At 45.4% G+C, this 20,830-nt stretch overlaps 1 protein-coding gene across 2 annotated transcripts in view; it reads left to right on the forward strand.

Annotated features, from left to right (window-relative positions):
• LOC128836054 (cytoplasmic dynein 1 heavy chain 1-like) overlaps positions 1–20,830 on the forward strand; it is an 80,937-nt gene that overhangs the window by 8,766 nt on the left and 51,341 nt on the right. For both annotated transcript variants that reach the window (XM_054026067.1, XM_054026066.1), the window contains exons 3-18: positions 451–624; positions 844–1,099; positions 5,632–5,818; positions 6,021–6,292; positions 6,395–6,622; positions 7,727–8,803; positions 9,467–9,646; positions 10,342–10,491; positions 15,063–15,209; positions 15,398–15,538; positions 15,753–15,929; positions 16,162–16,272; positions 16,375–16,494; positions 16,827–17,066; positions 18,349–18,504; positions 19,951–20,064. In XM_054026067.1, the coding sequence (XP_053882042.1) occupies positions 451–624; positions 844–1,099; positions 5,632–5,818; positions 6,021–6,292; positions 6,395–6,622; positions 7,727–8,803; positions 9,467–9,646; positions 10,342–10,491; positions 15,063–15,209; positions 15,398–15,538; positions 15,753–15,929; positions 16,162–16,272; positions 16,375–16,494; positions 16,827–17,066; positions 18,349–18,504; positions 19,951–20,064 (3,730 nt within the window). The remainder of the gene's footprint in view (positions 1–450; positions 625–843; positions 1,100–5,631; positions 5,819–6,020; positions 6,293–6,394; positions 6,623–7,726; positions 8,804–9,466; positions 9,647–10,341; positions 10,492–15,062; positions 15,210–15,397; positions 15,539–15,752; positions 15,930–16,161; positions 16,273–16,374; positions 16,495–16,826; positions 17,067–18,348; positions 18,505–19,950; positions 20,065–20,830) is intronic.

Raw genomic sequence — 20,830 nt, forward strand, 5'->3', positions numbered from 1 at the left:
TAGTGCTTTTGATGGTCACAGTGCTCTAAAAACATCTAGCTTCACAACAGCGTGCTTTTGCGCTCTCTCATATGCTTGCATATTTGTTTCTTGTCATTGTCTAGCCCTAGCACACATTTGTCTCTGTGAAGCTAAAATATTTAAGAAGCAATCTTACACCAGAAAATGGTGTGCTTTCAATTATCATGATTATAGACTTGATTGCTTTTAGTTTTCTGTCAGTCTAAAATGGATTAATATAAAAACCTAATACATTCAGCTACTAGTAATAGTTTTAAAGGATTAGCACAAGTTTTGCTCACACTTTCAAAAGTGTACCCTGTAAAGCACGTTAGCATGTAACGTCTGATATACACCACTTAATTTTGTGTTATACTAGAGCTACTGCAATTTACTGTATTCTGGAATTAAATGTCTTATGGTTAACTAACTTTTTTCTTTACTCCACAGTTTGGCGTTCATTAAGCGTACACCAGTGATTGATGCTGACAAACCAGTGTCCTCCCAACTTAGAGTTCTTACTCTTAGTGAAGATTCTCCTTATGAAACATTACATTCTTTCATTAGCAATGCTGTTGCTCCCTTTTTTAAGTCCTTTATCAGAGAGTCTGGCAAAGCAGACAGGTAATTCTGTTAAATGCAAATAATAAATTTTCAGTACTAATGAAAAATGGATCAAAAAGAAATGTGGGGCTGAGGTAAATAGGACTTGAAACACCTCATTTCCTGTTAAAATTAACTTAAAGCTGTTGGGGATGTAATTCAAGTTACATGAACCCAAGTGCATGCAATTTATGTATGTCATTGGTCTAGCTTTTCATTTGATGATGTTTTTTCCCCCAGGGATGGTGATAAAATGGCTCCATCAGTTGAGAAAAAAATTGCAGAACTTGAAATGGGACTGCTGCATTTACAGCAGAATATTGAAATTCCAGAGATCAGTTTGCCAATTCATCCAATTATTACTAATGTTGCCAAGCAATGTTATGAGCGTGGAGAAAAGCCAAAGGTTACTGACTTTGGTGACAAGGTTGAGGACCCAACTTTTCTCAACCAGCTACAGTCTGGAGTTAACCGATGGATTAGAGAAATACAAAAGGTAAAATTGCAGAACCAAATGTCAGACTACATGGTAGAAACTCCTGTGTCATTCTTTAAGGGTGTGAAAACCTCCTCTTTTGCTGTTGGCCTATTAACTGTGTTGTAAAATCTTACTCTATGCAGGAAACTCTAAACATAGGGCCAGATTCTCAGCCAGTGTAAATTGAGCTACACCAGTGTACAGCTAAGAACCTGGCTCACGTTCTTTGCCTTTAAGTAAATTATTACTAATAAAATGCTGGCTAATTTTGCATCTTTCCATTCAGGTAGTAAAAAATGTCTGAAATTTTAAAAAAAACTTTGAAGGGACTGGTGCAGAAGTTTGGTACTGAGTAGAGCAGGTCTGGGAAAATGTTTACTGGCATGTATAAAAGTTCTTCCCCACAGTGGCTCCCATGCTTTGTTTTGGTGAGGGTGGCAGCTTACTTTGCATTTCCATAGTGTTACTCCCCCAGTAACTCAACTCTGCTCCAAGTAAAGTTCTGAACTGTCAGAGTCACCAGGCAATGCTCTGGAACTACTCCATACGAAGCCAGTCAGGACTCTGGGGGAGTCTCCTCTCTGTGAGCATACTGTCTCCAGAGCAAGAAGCTTACACAGCTTCGACTTCCTGGGTCTGACCTCAGAGCATTCAGCATCCCCTTCCACACCGTGCGCTTCCCACAGCGAGTCCGCACAGGCGGGGCTCTTGGGGAAGCTGGAGGGCCCTGCACCACAACTCAGCAGTCAGATATGGCTCTCAGCTAGCCGGTAAAATAGAAGGTTTATTAGACTACAGGAACACGGTCTAAAACAGAGCTTGTAGGTACAGAACACAGGACCCCTAAGTTAGGTCCATCTTTGGGCCAGAGAGGCCAGAGCCCCATCTGACCTCCCTCCATTTCCCCAGCCAGCTCCAAACTAAAACTCTCCAGCCCCTCCTCTGGCCTTTGTCTCTTTCCTGGGCCAGGAGGTCACCTGATCTTTGTTCTCCAACACCTTCAGTTGGCACCTTTGCAGAGGAGGGGCCCAGGCCATCAGTTGCCAGGAGACAGGGCGTCGGCCATTCTCTGTGCAGACAGCATCACACTGGCCCTCTAGGACTCTGCGACAATCACACACCCTTATCCCACCACCTAGATACTTAGGAACTGCATAGGGGAAACTGAGGCACCCACACAGTATTCAGAGAGAACATTAAGAACATTCCCACTTCGTCACATCTCTTCCCCGCTTTGAGACCAAACTGAGCGGGATCACTTTGGCCAGTGACCTGGGGAAGTTCGAACCCACCAACGTTCCCATGGATGCTCCAGCATCTCTCCCATTCCTTGTTGGGAGTTACACCAGGCCCTTCCAGTTTCACGCCCTCCCATAGGTCAGGTGTGCTCGATGGCACTCGAAGGCCACATGTGGGAAGGCTTATGCGGCCAGTGCCCTTTTGCCACCCTAGTACCCCTGGGGTTCAAACTGGGATTGGGTCTTCAGTGCTCCAGTCTGGAGGGCTGTGATTTGGGCTCTCTTGGTTAAGAGCCCCCACCTTGACCTTGGGCAGCTGCTCCTCCCCTTGTGGCCCAGGTATGACATCTCTCCCATCCCCACCTTGCGCTTTCCAGCTTTTACTGTCAGTCCTGCCTCCCTGAGGCAGCCCAGCACCCTCAGCTTCTCCGAGGAGGGATCCTTCTGCAGCTCCGTCTGGAATTCAGCTGCTGGGGAAGGGAGTGGGCCCTGTTCCCTCTCACTGGCTAGGCCTGGGGTCACAGCCCCGCTGAGCCCTGTCCCTGGTAGCTCCCTCCCTGCCGTGGAATCACTTCCCAGCAGCACGTCTGGACAAGGAAAACTTGGTTGGCAGTCAATCTGCCCTGCCTGTATCCCCTCACTCAGATGGGGTCTCAGCTCCCACCATGCTCAGCACTGACCCTGCTGTTCCAGTGGGGGTAAGCAGCCAGCTTGCTGCTTTGGTCACAGCATCAGAGCCTGCATGAGCCCCCTCTCCGCTGTGCGGGGGGGTGGGGAGCATCTCTTTGTCCCACTCAGCCCCAAGGGTCTGATTACAGGCAGGCAGGTATCCTGAGCCCTGCAGCTCCACCTCCCTGCCAGCCAGGTCATGTGTATTTTCACTGACCATTTCCCTCTTAGCCAACTGTTTCCCTGGATTCAAATTCAAATCCTTAGCCATTACAGGAGCAGGGTCTGAATCCTGTCCCAAAGAGACAGTCATCCCCCAACAGGACCTCACAGCTGATATCTTGGAGAATCCCAACTACCAGCCAGCCCAACCCCTCCTGTGTCTGCACAGGGATCTGGCCATAGGCAGGGCGAGGGGCTTCATCCCTGGGACCTTCACCCACATCACACAACCCTTCAGCATCTGGTGGGGCTGCACCACCTGGGGCCTGACAACAGTTCTCTGTTCCAGGGTCTCGCCACCCCAGAAATGTCTTCCCCATTGACCATGACCTTCCGCTTCCACTGGGGGTCCGAGGGAGCCCAGGAGACTCCACGCAGACATATAGGTTGGGGTTAGGAATGGAAGCCTGTTCACCACCCCACCCTTCTGGCTGATGGCGTCTATGGCCTTGGGACCCAGAAAGGGAGCTAGATACCAGGGTTTTTCTGCAGGGCCCCCCTCGTTCAAATCACCAGCCTGCTTGAAGGCATCCACATCACCCCACTCCTTAACCAGGGGCAGCAATTTAATATTGAGGTTCCCTGCGGAACTGGCACCCCAGGGTCTATCCCCACTCACCCCTGGGAAGTCCCTTATGCCTCTCCGCTCCACCACCGCCAGTTCATGCTGCTTCTGCTTCTCCTGCAGCTCTTTCTCAGGCTCTTGCTGTCTCTCATGGTCCTCTTGCTCCTTCGGACTCAGCTCTAGTCCCATCTGTGTCTGACCCCCTGATGGGGAACCTGATTGTGAAGTTTTAAGATTAAGGGGGTTTCCACTAGGAGGGGAGAGGTAATGTAATGTAATTCCTCTGGTTATCAACCCTTTGAAGCCACATCCCTGTCCCCAGATATAGTTCAAACCGGATTCTCGAGAGACTAGCAAAGAGAAGACATTTGGATGAATAGTGTGAGTTCACATTGACCCAGGATGACTTCCTGATCCAGCTAGTGGACAGGACCTCGGTCCATGAGGGCCCCAGTCCTTAAGGAAGGCTTGGAAGGACTTGCTTACCAAGTCCCCAACAGGCTGTGTGCTGGTTCTGAGAGAAGCTGTGATGAGTTGATAACCAGATCGATTCCCCTAGGTTGTGCAGGGGTTGGAGGACTGCTTCTGACAGAGTCCATGTTAGGGTTTGGGTTCCTCATAAGCTTTTTAGTACTTTATTTTTAAGTGGTTTCTCTCCAGGGATTTTTGCCTAAAGAGTGAAGTAAGCTTGCTTAGACCTGTGTGGTACTATGTATTGATAATCACCGTGTTATCAGTCTGTGAAGAGAAAGCAAGCAGGTGTCCTTGGCAACCTGTCTGTGCTGGGAAATAAACAGTGAAGGCAGGGAACTAGGTAGCCTGGGACTACCTGAGTTAAAAGAAGGAGCCACTGACTCTCTTACCCAAGTTGGCTCACTTCTCTGGGCATAATACCTATCTGCCAAGAGGGAGTAGAGTTTTTCTAGTTGTGGTGAAGATAAATTTTGAAGAGGCTACTGTACAGTGACACTTAGTTAACTTGAAATATATGTGTCAAGTCTTGATTTTTTTTTTTTAAGTGCTAGAAATAATTTGTAGCTGGATGCTATAATTGAGACAGACATAAGCAATGCTGGCTGCTCTACCCTTAAGGTATAAGTTTGCAATACATTAAGATTTCATAGGATGCATGCACACCACTTGGTGCAACACACACAGGCATAACCTAAATAAGGATGAAATAGTGGCTATTTACTTTCTCATGGCCAAATTGTCACTGTTCCTGCATGGATATACTGAGGCAAAGGATGAGGCCACAGCTTCCTTCTTTCATTTTATTGCCAGCTCCTGCAGTTATTGGATTCTGGGACTGATTTAGTACACCCAGCAGGTTCCCCAAAGAGCATGGCTTATGTTGGGGCTTTGGTCAGTGCCCTTCTGCATAACTCATGGTGACTAAAACCAAATGAAGATAAGGTACCAACTACACTTGTTTTGTTTTGTTTTAAAGCAACCACAACTCCTATGTCTAAATGAGTTCAGTCTACCCCAAGTAGATACGGGATCCCTTCCACTTGGCAACGGCAACAACAGCTTTGCACCTTTTCCAGTGTACCTCCAGAAGCCTAAAGAAATATGTTTGCTCACCTGTGAAAACACTTTAATTTGGCTCTTCTTTTATCCTAGGAACATTTTGTAACTTATACCTTTCGTGTACAGCTGCTGCATGCAACGTCCACTATTACAGTTGTTGGTGAATGGCTTGCAGTGGGCTAGTGTAGACTAGATCTTTCCATTTTGGCATGTTGAACTATTGAAGTTGTGTGGAGGCAGTTTTTTGTAATAGAAGTGCAAAACAATTAACAGTTACACAACAAAAGCATGTCACTTTCTTCAACATTTCACTTGCGTTTAAGGTGACCAAACTGGATCGAGATCCTGCGTCAGGCACGGCTTTACAGGAAATTAGTTTCTGGCTGAACTTGGAACGTGCTCTGTACCGCATTCAGGAGAAGCGTGAAAGCCCAGAAGTCCTCCTGACGCTAGATATCTTGAAACATGGCAAACGTTTTCATGCTACTGTCAGCTTTGACACGGACACAGGTAAGAAACTGCAATGTGCTGTAGATTAATGAGCAGTTTCTGTAGAAGTTTAGCTCTTGTGATATAGTTACACTAGTTAAATGTCAACATTGCAATCAAAAAGCTTCACCTTGTATGAAGTGAAAACTATTGTCTTTCAACTGGTCAGATGGAATTGACACAGTGAAGTCAATTAAATTTAACTCTCTTGTATTGTCTTTAGGTCTAAAACAGGCACTGGAAACTGTAAATGACTACAATCCACTGATGAAAGACTTTCCTTTGAATGACTTGTTGTCTGCTACTGAACTGGACAAAATAAGACAGGCACTTGTGGCAATATTCACCCATCTGAGAAAAATCAGAAATACAAAGTACCCCATTCAAAGGGCACTGCGTCTAGTGGAAGCCATTTCAAGAGACCTGAGTTCTCAGCTACTTAAAGTATTGGGAACCAGAAAACTGATGCATGTTGCCTATGAAGAGTTTGAAAAGGTACGTCTAGGGTGTCAAAGGCGGTAATAGCGAACGTAACACACTGAATGCAAATACGAGAGCATGTTGTTTGAGAGTCAAACAAGTTTCTTAAACTTTCAGGTTATGGTTGCATGTTTTGAAGTCTTCCATACTTGGGATGATGAATATGAAAAACTACAAGTGTTGCTGAGAGACATTGTGAAGAGAAAGAGAGAAGAGAATCTGAAGATGGTGTGGCGTATCAATCCTGCTCACAGGAAACTGCAGGCTCGTCTTGATCAAATGAGGAAGTTCAGGCGCCAGCATGAGCAGCTGAGAGCAGTTATTGTGAGAGTCTTAAGACCTCAGGTAGAGTTCCACTCCTTCCTAATTAGGGTAACTGCCTATACATCTGGTAAAGATATAGCAGTTTCCCCTCTCTTTTTATGAAAGTCCACCTGCAGACACAAGCCAGTCACATTAAAATGTATTAACTCACAAAAGCAAAATTACTTGTGTTCCCCTGCAAACAGCTGACTAAAGGAACCAGAGGTGCAAAACATAACCATTAGGATTTGGGTAGAACTCTTAGAAGCATTCGAAATCCACCATGGAAAGGAATATACAATCACTCGCATAGCTGCGAGCTCCTCTGCTGGATCTGTAGCAAGTTAAACAGTTATTTCAAAGTTTTGGTATGTGTGACCTAGTGGTAAAGACCCATTTTCAGCTACGTTAGAAATGTACCAGTACCAGTTCAATCTGTAACTTATCACTTTTGTATTCATGCAAACAGCAATGCTTTTTTCTGTTTAATCTCTCTTCAAATGGAAAAAGAATCTAGGGATTTATTTTCAGGCCTTGAGGGCATGTTTTTAAATAATCTTTAGTTTTCCAAAAGGAGCAGTCCTCTTAAATTATTCAGTGTTTATACCCTGACAGTAGTGAAAGATAGTTAATCATTTTCAGTTTGCTTGCAGACATTAATGAGAAGAATGGTATTACATTCTTCCACGTTTTGCTAGTAATAAGGCTAAAGTGTACATAGACTAATATATGTCCTACTTAACTCCATGAATAAAAGCACGCTAATGCTGGCTTGTTTTTCCATGTGATGGAAAAAATGGATACTGCATACAATAACTTGCTTTAAGTTTTGGATTGCTTGATTTTTGAATATGGCAAATAACGACATCACAAGTTTAAAGTGGAGAATCTCATTATTGCTAAACATTGTGCCGCATAAGGTATACTCTCCTTGTCTCGTTTGCAGACTAATACCCTACCAAAACCAAATTAGCACTGTTAGGTTCCAAAGGATTTAGTCAACTGTAAGTACAGTGCAAAAAATTAATTGCATGTGTCTTTTTAGTGTGTACATAAAATGCATAACTCTCAAAATGTGTGTGACACAAAGAAACCTTTAGATCAGTGAGTCTTGGAGAGTTAACTAAACTATGTGACTTTATGCAGGTCACTGCTGTTGCCCAGCAGAATCAAGGAGATGTACCTGAACCCCAGGATATGAAGGCAGCAGAAGTCCTTTTTGATTCTGCAGATGCTAATGCTATTAAAGAAGTAAATCTTGCTTATGAGAATGTTAAAGAAGTAGATGGCTTAGATGTTTCTAAAGAAGGTACAGAAGCCTGGGAGGCAGCAATGAAACGGTATGATGAAAGAATTGATAGGGTTGAAACAAGAATAACTGCTAGTCTACGAGACCAGCTTGGCACAGCAAAGAATGCTAATGAAATGTTCAGGATCTTCTCCAGATTCAATGCTTTGTTTGTCAGACCTCACATTCGGGGTGCTATTCGTGAATATCAAACACAATTGATCCAGCGTGTAAAAGATGATATCGAGTCTCTTCATGACAAATTCAAGGTACAATACCCACAAAGTCAGGCTTGCAAAATGAGTCATGTTCGTGACTTGCCTCCCTTGTCTGGGTCTATAATCTGGGCCAAACAGATTGATCGACAGCTCACAGCCTACATGAAGCGTGTTGAAGATGTGCTTGGCAAAGGTTGGGAGAACCATGTTGAAGGTCAGAAGCTGAAGCAGGATGGAGACAGCTTCCGTATGAAGCTCAGCACTCAAGAAATATTTGATGACTGGGCAAAGAAGGTTCAGCAGCGCAACCTTGGTGTGTGTGGCCGTATCTTCACTATTGAAAACACTCGTGTTAGAGGCCGAACTGGAAATGTCCTCAAACTAAAAGTCAACTTTCTCCCAGAAATAATTACACTCTCAAAAGAAGTCCGCAACCTTAAGTGGTTTGGATTTCGTGTTCCACTTGCAATTGTCAACAAAGCTCACCAAGCAAACCAGCTCTATCCTTTTGCTATTTCTCTGATTGAAAGTGTCCGTACGTATGAACGTACTTGTGAGAAGGTGGAAGAGCGTAACACTATTTCTCTGCTGATAGCCGGTCTAAAGAAGGAAGTGCAGGCTTTGATTGGAGAAGGTATTGCCCTGGTGTGGGAGTCATACAAACTTGACCCCTATGTACAACGCCTAGCAGAGACTGTCTTCAGCTTCCAAGAAAAGGTTTGTTCTACTGATTATGTTCTTTTTTCTAAGTGAGACTCTGCACATATCAGTGGCAGTTGAGTTTATTAGCAACAAAATCGTTTAGTTTTGGATTGGATGCTATTCAGGACACAGCTGTCTTTCTCTTGGAAAATAATCTGTGTGAGATCTAAGCAATAGTTGCATAATGTCTTATAGTATTGAAGAAGTCACTGAACAGAGAAACCATTGACAAGATGTATGCTCTCAGATTATTACCTGGTAATGTGGCAAATGTTCTTTTTCAGGGGTGGTAGAGAAACCATATCTTATAAAAAATGCTAATTTAGTAAAGTAGCTACTGAAACCTTTTAGTTAGTGATTATAACATGAACACACTTTGTATTAATGCTTTATATTCTAGTATAGCATCAGTTACTGAGAAACATGCATGCAGGTTTTTAAAAAGTATCTCCCTTTTAGATTAAGGGAATTAGTCAAATTTTTGTGCTAACTTAGTCTAATTCTGACATCTCCATTATCAGGCAAGTTCCCAGAGACTTCAGTGAATGAAAATAGAATAATGACTTGCTCCCTCGCAAGACTGGAGGTAGCTCTGTTTGTGAGAGAGGGATGTTTTATCACTTTCACCAACATGGCAGATTGATATCAGCAAAGTACTAACATTAAATTTTCCCTTAGGTGGATGATCTGCTCATTATTGAAGAAAAAATAGACCTGGAAGTTCGATCCTTGGAAACTTGCATGTATGATCATAAGACTTTTTCAGAAATCTTGAACAGAGTTCAAAAAGCTGTGGATGACTTGAATCTTCATTCATATTCCAATTTGCCGATCTGGGTCAATAAGTTGGATATGGAGGTAGGTCTTTCACTCAAAGTGAACAGCCTTCAAAGGTGTTAAGTGGCAAAGTAATTTGTCACTAACAGCGTGGTCTACCACTCTCAAGTGACATAGAGTAAGAATTTCCAATCTATTTGCCACTTCCTGAATATCTCTACCAAATGCCATTTAGGACATTTGGCAGGCTCTTAGGCAGACAGATAAGAGTGCTTAGCTACCGATGACTGGAATTAATGGATTCCAGGGAAGACTTGCTAGCTCTTCAGCTGACAGGATAATAGCTAAAGGCTTAATGGATGGTTGAATATGGCAGGGTAGGGAACAGGTTCCCCAATGTGGGTGAACATCAGCACCTTAATACAGACAATACTAATCATAATGCTAAGGTGAAGTCCCTTACTTAGGACAACATGGCAGTAAATCTGACATTTAGGTCCCCTCCTAAAACATAGATTTTAAATACTCTAAACAGTAGTCTAACATGTTGACATAAACTTCCTTTGCTTTAAAGGTGTTTGTTTATTTAAAGAAAAAACCCCACTCCTGTTCTAAGGTGTAAGGCTGAATTTCCATCCTTTTAAGAGTCCTGCTGTATCTGAAAGTTTCAGGGATTTCTTGACAATGGGGGACTCATATGGAGAGAACACATGATATAAGTGTCTTTCTGCCAGATTTCTTGTATTTGTTTTCAATATGGCTTCTTCCTCCCTTAGATTGAACGAATACTAGGAGTTCGTCTACAGGCTGGGCTGAGAGCTTGGACCCAAGTTCTTCTTGGACAAGCTGATGATAAAGCAGAAGTTGACATGGATACAGATGCGCCTCAAGTCAGTCACAAGCCTGGTGGGGAGCCAAAGATCAAAGTAAGTTACATTTGACTGTTACTCATTATGCTTTTTGTTAAAATAAGACAATACAGAATCTTGAATAGAAATAAAATACTCTTGTGGTACATATTGCTGTATAAGTAAGTTATTCAAGTTATGGTCCTGATTTGTATTCCACTGGGGGTTATATGCACACGCCATGCGTGAGAAGCTGGAGCTTTTGAAAGTAGTAGCATCTCTTGGTCCACACATACGCCCTTGCTTCGCTGAAGTCAAGGGAACCTTTGGTACTGAGGCAGTCCCCCTTTCTGGCTCCAGTTCCAACTGCAGATCATGTACCACGGGCACCATGGAGACTTGAGTCCTCCCCTGAGCCTCTTGAACTCTTTTCCTTAGGGGAGGTGAGGTCTCCATGTCTTCAAGTGCTGTCTTCCTCTGGGGGGTATGCTCTCCTACATTAGACTTTCCTCCTTCAGGACATGTTCCCGCCCATTCCCCTATGGCTCCTGTGGATCCACCAGTTCTGAGGGCACCGCCATTCGAACTGGACTTTGATATTTTGTTATTGGAGGACTTGGACGGAGTGTAGGATCTGCCCCTTCCATAACCAGTATGATAACCTTAAGGTTCCGCAGACTCAATGGCAGTACCCTCCCTTTCCCCAGCAACGGAACCATTGGTACCCTGCTCTTTGGGGCCCTCCACCCCAACAGATCTGCCTGGTTGGCCATACTGGGTATTGTGGCCTCGGTATCTGCCTTTGGAACCTTCCCACTCCACTCGAGAGGCGTTCCCTACCTCACCTCTTTGATCATCATTGAGTAGGCATTCTGAACCAATATTGGCAGGTGCTCCTCTTAGTCCAACTCTGATAGTACCGCTGGAACCAGAGCAGTTCCCTTCATCTCCACATGCTGTAGTGTCTGTCTCCCTCCTCACCACTGGATGATTACTGTCAGTTCCAAGAACTGTTACATAGGGTGGCTAATACCCTCCACATTCCACTGTACAGAACAAACAGCACCAGCTGTCTGATATCTTACACGCCTTGATACTTGCCAGAATGGCTCTACCAATCAGTGATACTGTTCTTCAACTGTCCTGGACTGTCTGGCACACTCCAACCACTTACACATCTACCCCCAAGGGGCGGAGAAGAGGTATTGTGTACCTGCAAAGGGGTCTGATTTTTCTCATCCCGCCCATCCAATTTCCTCATCATACAGGCAGTGACAGAGCGGGCCCGGTAGCAATGCTGACGCTCCACCCCAGCAGATAATGAGGGCAAGCGACTGGACATCTTGTGTCAGAAGGTATTCTTTTCTGCCAGCCTCCAATTTTGCATTTCCAAGTACTTGGCTCTGTTCGCTAAATACAACTTCCTTACCTACGGCAAGTTGGTGGGACTTCGCAGACAAACTTCCCCAGCAGGATCAAACCTGCTTCCAGGCTATCCTACAGGAGGGGAAACTAGTTGAAGGACGACGCTCCAGGCCACGGTGGACGTGGCAGACGCTACTTTGCGCACTATGGCTTTGGGGATCGTTGTGTGGAGGGATTCATGGCTGCATTCGTCAGGTTTCCCAAGGGAAGTCCAGAACACCACTAGAAGACCTCCCTTTCGATGGGTCTCATCTCTTCAGTCAGAAGACAGATGATTCCCTCCATTCCATCCAAGGCTCCAGAACCGCTCTGCAATCACTGGGTATCTACACACCAGCAACCAAGTGCAAGTCTTACTCGACCTAGAAGTGGACTCTCTCCTGCAAAGAAGAGTGATGGAACCTGTTCCTATGACCTATCAGGGTGCAGTGTTCTATTCCACCTATTTTCTAGTCCCCAAGAGGGGCATGTGGAGACTGATCTTAGACCTCCATCATCTCAACTGCTTCATACGCAAGCCAAAGTTTCATATGGTCACCCTAGCAGCCATCGTTCCTTTGTTAGAGAGAGGCATGTATTTTACAGCTCTCAATATGCAGGATGCTTACTTCCACATGGATATCCATCCTGCCCACAGACGTTTCCTGAGATTCAAGGTTCTACCTTTTGGACTCATCACTGCTTCACAAGTCTTCATCAAAGTTTTCTCAGGAGCAGTGGACCACCTTCACCGCCAAGAGGTCTCTATATTCCCTTGACGATTTGATCGTGCTGCTAGCAGCCAAAGGGTGAGGGTCGTTCCTTGACCTCCGTGCTGCTTACACTCCGCTCCTCCCTGGCAGTGAGTGTAAACATCAGAAAATCAATTGGATCCCACACAGTCCCTAGAATTCATTGGGGTCTGTATCGATGCAATATCAGCACGTCCCCACATCCCAGAGGACAGGTTCCAAGCCCTACAAGAGCTGATTTCCACTCAATTTCCAGTCCTTCTCTTCTGGCCAGGACTTGCCTTTCTCTTCTTGGCTACATGGTGACTTGTACATACATTACTGCCTGAGCTTGTCTCCACTTTTGTTGCCTGCAGCTGTGGCTCCAGAGGACCTATTCTCCCATGAAATACATCATGGACTTTCTACTGACAGTTCCCCAAGAGCTTCTCTCCTCCCTCTAGTGGTGGACAGATCCAGGTCAGGTCTGAACCGGAATGCCATTCCTTCCATCCTGCAAGCATGACTATCACCGCAGATGTGTTACTTGTCGGATGGGGTCCCACATGGGCGAGCACATGACTCAGGAGCCTTGGACTGCTCGGGAATCCTGGATGCCCATCAACATCCAAGAACTTTGGGCTGTGCGTAGAGCATGTTGTGCATTTCTCACATTTGTTCATTCCTGTCATGTTCTCATCATGTCAAACAACACTATCACTGTTTACTAAATCAACAAACAAGGGGCCATGACGTCACAGACACTTAGTACGGAGGCAGTTGATCTTTGGGATTGGTGCATTGCTCGAAGATCCTGTTGTCAGCAGCATACTTTTCCGGAACTCAGAACATAATTGCGAACTCTCTCAGCAGAAAATTCATGACTGATCACAAATGGGAGCTCCACGACACCGTGGTCACCAACATTTTTAACCACTGTGGGATTCTGACCGGGGACATCTTCGCCTCCCACACCAACAGCAAATGTACCCAATATTCCTCTGAGGGAGAGAGGGGCTCAGTGACCTTTCCCAAGGTGATGCCCTAGTCCTCTGCAAGTCAGACCAGATCAATTATGCATTTCCCCCCTAGAGCTTCTGCCACATGTCCTACACAAGATCAGATGCGAGAGAATGAAGTTCACTCTGATTGCCACTCTGGCCTTGCCAGTTCTGGGTTCCCTTCGTCCCCATATGTCAGTGTATTCCCCCTGCTTCCACGGCCAGCTTTTCTGGAACTCCTCAAATGACATGGCTGCAGGACCCAGCATCCCAATCCAGACACTCTTCACATCCGAGCTTATTTTTTGGATGGGCATCTTCACTAGAGCAGGAACGTTCGTCAGCAGTACAAGACAACTTCTTGAAGAGCAGAGAAGAGTCCACAAGGCAGTCCTATAGGGCCAAGTGGAAGTGTTTCACCTCATGGACCCAACAGAGGGATCTTGCTCCTGAAGATGTGGACATCCCTCTTCTTTTGGACTATCTTCTCTCCCTGAAGACGTCCGGCCTCATTCTCAACTCCATCAAGGTGCATATAACCACTATCAGTGCCTTTCACCCTCCTGTGGAGGGGCACTCTCTTTACTCACCCTTGACTACCAGGTTTTGGAAGGACCTCCGATGGACTTATCCTCCCCTTCAATCCATTGCTCCCCCAATGGGACCTCAACCTTCTCCTCACGGTGTTGACAAAATTTCCCTTTGAACCTCTGGCCACCTCCTCCCTGTCTCTCCTCTCCATGAAGGTCACTTTCCTGGTAGCTATTACTTCTGGGTTGGAGAACTGGGGGTCATGGTGATGGACCCCTCCCCTTTACCATGTTCTGTAAGGACAGTGTTTCCCTGTGCTTCACCCCAAGTTTCTGCCAAAGGTTGTATCCCATTTTCATCTCAACCAATCAATACACTTACCTGCTTTCTTTCTGAAACCTCACGCCTCAGTGGAGGAACGGCGCCGTCACTCCCTCGATGTCTGCTGGGCCCTGGCTTTCTACCTTCAGAGGATGAGATGATTCATGAAGTCCCCTAGACATTTTATCGCTATAGAAGGAAGGATTAAAGGGCAAGTGATTTCCATTCAGCGGATTTCTAAGTGGGTTTTGGGGTGCATTACACTATCAGTTATCGGGACTGTCCCCATTCCTTGGGGTACAAGCCCACTCCCAAGAGTGCAAGCATAGACTACAACTGTGCTTCACAATGTACCAGTTACGGACATATGTAGGGCGGTCATGTGGAGTTCGGTACGTACCTCTCTTCCCATTATGCCTTGGTGCCAGACTCTGCGATGGATACCTCGCTTGGTGCGGCTGTGCTCCATTCCACGGTTTCATCATCTTCCTCACACCCTGCTTGTTGTTAACCCTCAGTGGAATACAATAGGGACCATCACTCGAAGAAGAGGTGGCAGGCTTTGTCTAAAATTTATTTTGAGTTGTATATCTTTAGCTGGCGCAGCAAGCTCTTATTTAGCAAAATTGAAACTGAATGTGGTGTCTTTCTATACCTGTAGAATGTTGTACATGAACTGAGGATAACCAACCAGGTGATCTATTTGAATCCACCAATTGAAGAATGCAGATATAAGCTCTATCAAGAAATGTTTTCCTGGAAAATGGTAATACTATCACTACCCAGAATTCAAAGTCAAAGATACCAGGTAAACATGAGAAATTTATTTATAAATCTAATAAAATGGCTGTAACTAGAACTGTTGCGTTGCAGATGTACAGTATACAGATAATGTAATCTTTAATGGTTATGAAGGCCAGTTTTCATTTTCAAAAATTGCTCCATGTGTTCTGAACTTGGTATATGCAACTTGTATTTAATTGTGGGTCTTGTCAGGTGGGTGTACACTATGAGTTGTCTGAGGAAGAGAAGTTCTATCGGAATGCCTTAACACGGATGCCTGATGGTCCTGTAGCACTGGAGGAGTCTTATTCGGCTGTTATGGGCATTGTGACAGAGGTTGAACGGTATGTTAAGGTAGGATATGAGTTCTGATTTTCAGTTTGAAATTGTAGAATAACGCATTTGATGGGCGTTACCTTTGATTAAAGATATAGGAGAGCTCTTGTAAATCCAACAATGTTACCTGTTTACTGTAATCCCCATTAATTCAGTTACATAAATAAGGAAAGTATCTACATTCTGAAAATTCACTGTTACATGGAGGTTATTTAAATGTACTTGTTAATAGGTATGGCTGCAGTACCAGTGCTTATGGGATATGCAAGCTGAAAACGTATATAACCGTCTTGGAGAAGATTTAAATAAGTGGCAAGCCCTCTTAGTTCAGATAAGGAAGGCTAGAGGAACCTTTGACAATGCAGAAACCAGGAAGGAATTTGGACCTGTTATCATAGACTATGGGAAGGTAAGAACCTGAAACTTTCATGCATCTTGTAAAAGTAACCTGTGGAAATAAAGGTTTCAGAGTAGCAAACGTGTTAGTCTGTATCTGCAAAAAGAACAGGAGTACTTGTGGCACGTTAGTCTCTAAGGTGCCACAAGTACTCCTGTTCTTTTTGTGGAAATAAACTTCTTATAGAGGTTAAAATGAGACTTCATAACGAATAGTAATACTCAGTAAACTTTCTTGATTGTAGGTACAATTTAAGGTGAACCTGAAATATGACTCTTGGCATAAGGAAGTACTCAGTAAATTTGGCCAAATGCTAGGTCAGAACATGACAGAGTTCCACTCTCAAATTTCTAAGGTAAGAATAGTCCAAACAATGATTCCTTATTACAAAATCAACTTACCACATCCACCTTTAAAATACTGTTGTTTTTTTTGTTTCCTCCCCTCCCCCTAACAGTCCCGTCAAGAGTTGGAGCAGCATTTAGTGGACACTGCTAGTACATCAGATGCAGTGACATTCATCACATATGTACAATCCCTGAAACGTAAAATCAAGCAGTTTGAGAAACAAGTTGAGGTAAGTTGTCACTTTCTTACTAACATCTTGTTTCTGGAAATCCTTAAAAGTTTTTTTACAGCAAGGGGACAATTGATCATGACCAGTCTAAGCCTCCTAAGAGAAACCCTGCTTCTAATCTCCTGTCCTAGTAACTCTTCTAGATAAACACTTTCAAACCAAGATTCTATAGTGAGCCTTATTGAATTACTTCATACTTCTGAGGGTTCTTTAGGCTGATCTATTGCTGATTTCTCTTTTAAACTTCTCGCTATCTGAATTTCTAATTGAACTTCTAGCTAACAGAGAAATTAAAGTAGGTTACCTTCTAACAATGTTTGTGTGGACTGTAGCTTTACCGCAATGGTCAGCGCTTGCTAGAGAAACAGAGGTTCCAGTTCCCTTCCTCCTGGTTATACATTGACAACATTGAAGGAGAGTGGGGTGCTTTCAATGACATAATGCGTCGCAAGGATTCTGCCATTCAGCAACAAGTAGAAAACTTGCAAATGAAGATCGTTCAAGAGGATCGAGCAGTGGAGAGCCGTACAACTGACCTGCTGACTGACTGGGAGAAAACTAAGCCTGTGACAGTGAGTTTTTTCGTGTCTCTTTGCTGAACTACTATAGAAAGTTAGCATTCTGTAACAAAGAGGTTCTTCAATAAACCCTGAAATAGACTGGGGTGGGGGGGCATAGTTGTTACCTTTACAGATTTTTATGCAGAAATGTGAATCCTCTCTAGGGGGTTTCCTAGTGACTTGGCAGAAAGTGTACCTTGTCTTTTGCTCTTGGTTTAAAACCCCAACACTTTACCTGACGTAACTTGCATTTTAAAACAGTAACACCTCTATTGTAACTTGATTTTTACAAATTTAACTAGCAATAAGGAGTGTGTACTCTATAGAGCAGTTGGTGAGAGGAAGAATCTTGCTGAGCCTATGTCTTAAAATAAATGTTACTAGCTAGCGTCTGCTAAAAAAATCTCTTCTGCCAAGATGATTCTTTAGACATGTACCCAGGCAAGGGATCAGTAACTCATATACCCAGAGTTAAAGGTCTGCCGGGGAAACTGAAAATTCCTTAAAGCAGAAGAGATTGCATGGTGTCTGATGCTAATCAGAAGTAGTTTCTGTACAGATTTTAAGTGCTAAACCAGGGGTCTCAAACTCACGGGCCATCTGCGGCCCGCGATCCTCCCCAATGTGGCCCGCGGGGCTCCTGCAGTTTTGGGGCTGGGTCTCTCCCTTGGCCCCACCTGCCGCCCATAGGCGATTTACAATGGCCCGGGGCCCCGGCAGTGCAGCAGAGTTGAGCGGCATCTGCCTGCTTGCTCCACGTGTCGGCCAGGCCCGCTTTGCGACCCCAGGGCGGGGTGGGGCTTTGCCTCTGCACGCTGCCCCCACCCTGAGCGCCCCTGTGGCCAATGGGGAGCTACGGGGGTGGTGCCTGGGGGAAGCAGTGCGCGGAGACCCCCAGGTAAGCGCCATACCCCTTGGCCCCCTTCCCATATACCCCCTCCTGCCCCCAAACTCCCTCCCAGAACCTGCACCCCCACCCCCTTCCCACCTCCAATTCCCTCCCAGAACCTGCACCCCTCCTCCCTCCCAGAGCCTGCACCCCCATCCCCTCTTTCTCCACCCCCCTCCCCCACCCAAACTTCCTCCCAGATCCTTAGGCAGTTGCGGGTAGAGTTTTTTTTTTGGGGGGGGGGGGAGGAGGGGAGGGTTCTGGGCAGCATGAGTGACATTATTGACCCGCTGGGAGGATTTAAGGACTGGCCCTGGCCCTAAGGTAAGGTGAGTTTGAGACCCCTATGCTAAACCCTTACTCTTAACATCTGTGCCATGTTGTCCTTCATATGGTTCTTTCTAGGGAAACTTGCGTCCAGAGGAGGCTCTTCAAGCACTTACCGTTTTCGAAGGGAAATTTGGTAGGTTGAAAGATGATCGTGAGAAATGTGCAAAGGCCAAAGAAGCTCTTGAGCTAACAGATACAGGACTACTCAGTGGCAGTGAGGAACGTGTGCAGGTACAAACTGTTTTTTAAAAATCCATGAATTTGGTGTTTGTAAATGGTTCCGGACAGATGACTTCTTGTAGGCAGAAGTCCTTCAATTCATTCATAGAGGAGGCATAGCAGTCAATGGTTCTCCCTTCATGCTGCCCTATCACTGTGCCCTATCCTTAACTGGGATGGTCCAGCCTTAGGGGTGAGTAACTCAGTCTCAATACCCATTCAGCCCTTGGGTTTTCCACTGAGACAGCAACCACAGACACTTGAGGGCAGCTTTATAAGATGTAGAAATCTGGCCATTAAACTAACTAGAGATGAGACTAAGGGCTTATCTACGTGACAAGTAGCTTCAAAGTCAGCGGTTCTCAAACTTCAGCGATGCGAGGACCCCCATTTTGATGGGGGGGGGAGGAATTCAGGGACCCCACCGCTCAGCCCCAGGCCCTGCCCCCACTCCACCCCTGCCCCCTCCATTCCCCCACCCTCTGTCACTCACTCTCCCCCACCCTCACTCACTTTCACCAGGCTGGGGCAGAGGGTTGGGGTGCAGGAAGGGGTGCGGGCTCTGGGAGGGAGTTTCGGTGCAGGAGGGGGTACGGGATGCGGGCTCTGGGAGGGAGTGCAGGTTCTGTAGCTGGGGCAGGAGGTTGGGGTGCGGGTTCTGGCTGGGTGGTGCGTACCTCAGGCAGCTCCCGAAAACGACCAGTATATCTCTCTGGCAGTGGTTCCTAAGCGGAAGGGTCAGGGGGTCTCTCTGCGCTGCCCCTGCCCGTAGCTCCTATTGGCTGGAGTTCCCAGCCAATGGGAGCTGCAGACTCAGCGCTCAGGGCCGGGGCAACACGTGGAGACTCCTTGCTCCTCTTCTACTCCCCCCAGAGCCACAGGGAGCAGAGTGGAACCAGGAGAGTCAGGGAGTCTGCCTTAGCCCCGCTGTGCTGCCGGACTTTTAGTGCCTAAAATCTTCCCAATTTGGCTTCAGTAGCCTCCAGGAGATAGCGCTGTTCCCCAGTGTGCAGGTGCTGGGAGGGATGGGGAGAAGTTAAGTTGATCAGCGGGGCCCATGGACCCTCAGGGTCCCCCAGGGTCCACGGCCCCCAGTTTGAGAAATGCTGTTCTAAGCCACAGTCCAGGACTTCAACTGCACTGTAGCAGCGTCCACATGAGACGTTACTGCAAGGCAAGTTTGATATACTGTAGGCGTTCACTCTTGCATGCTGGGCAGTAACTTTCCATGTAGACAAGCCTTAATTTAAGCTACTGAGCAGTCAACATATGATAACTCCTTTTGGCACCAGAGATGCGCTAGGCAAGCTAGGGTCAAGTCTCTGTCCAATTACCAGAACCCTGACCAAGTTCCTATCCCAATGATTTGTTTAACAAGTTCTGTCTAACTCAATGATAATAAATATCTGTCCTTTCTGTATAACTGACCAAAGTTTGATGTATCCCTTTGTACTGTAGGTAGCTTTAGAAGAGTTACAAGACCTCAAAGGAGTTTGGTCTGAGCTTTCCAAGGTCTGGGACCAGATTGATCAGATGAAGGAGCAGCCGTGGGTTTCAGTACAACCTCGCAAGGTACCTTTTTTATTCCGTATATAGAAATCATAACTACAGCTATATCATTCGACTCTTGGCCTTCGTGGTAAAAATACATTTAAATGTTCTAACAACTTGAAAATGAGCCAGAATATATGGCATGGTGCTTATGTATCTGAGTCTTTTTGGCATATGAAAAATAGAATTTATAACTGAGAATGCAGCCTCTACCTTAATCTAACTTGCAGCACTAATAACTTTTCCTCTTAACTGAAGCTTCAGCAGGGTAAGGTTTACAAAACAAAACCTGAAAAATTATCAGGATTGCAGAAACTGCACAACCTTAAATATATTTAATTATAGGCTACATCTGCAGAGGACAAGAACTGATGCTATATCTGTTTCTTGAAATTAAGTTGATCTAAATTAGCACTTTTCTCAAACACTTGTCTAACTTCACTGATGAAAAGCTATTGTCCAAGCTGATGCTTCTTGGATACATAAACTGAAACGAGGCTGTGACGGGTTGGTTCACAGAAATCCCCTGGGGGCTGTCATCTGATGTGTCAAGACTACTTCTGCCCCTGCTTTCCCTGCCAGCTCGGGACCCCAGCACCCTGTCTTGCTGAGCCAGACATGCCTGTCTGCTCCAACACCGACTCAGGGTCTGAACCACGTGCCCCAAAGCTGCAGACTTAATTGAAAGCAACTTAAGAAGTGTTCCTGTCTTTAACACTCAGATGCCCAACTCCCAATGGGGTCCAAACCCCAAATAAATCCATTTTACTCATAAATGTTTTGCCCT

The sequence above is a fragment of the Malaclemys terrapin genome, chromosome 4 (assembly GCF_027887155.1).
Source record: "Malaclemys terrapin pileata isolate rMalTer1 chromosome 4, rMalTer1.hap1, whole genome shotgun sequence".
Classification (NCBI taxonomy): domain Eukaryota; kingdom Metazoa; phylum Chordata; order Testudines; family Emydidae; genus Malaclemys; species Malaclemys terrapin.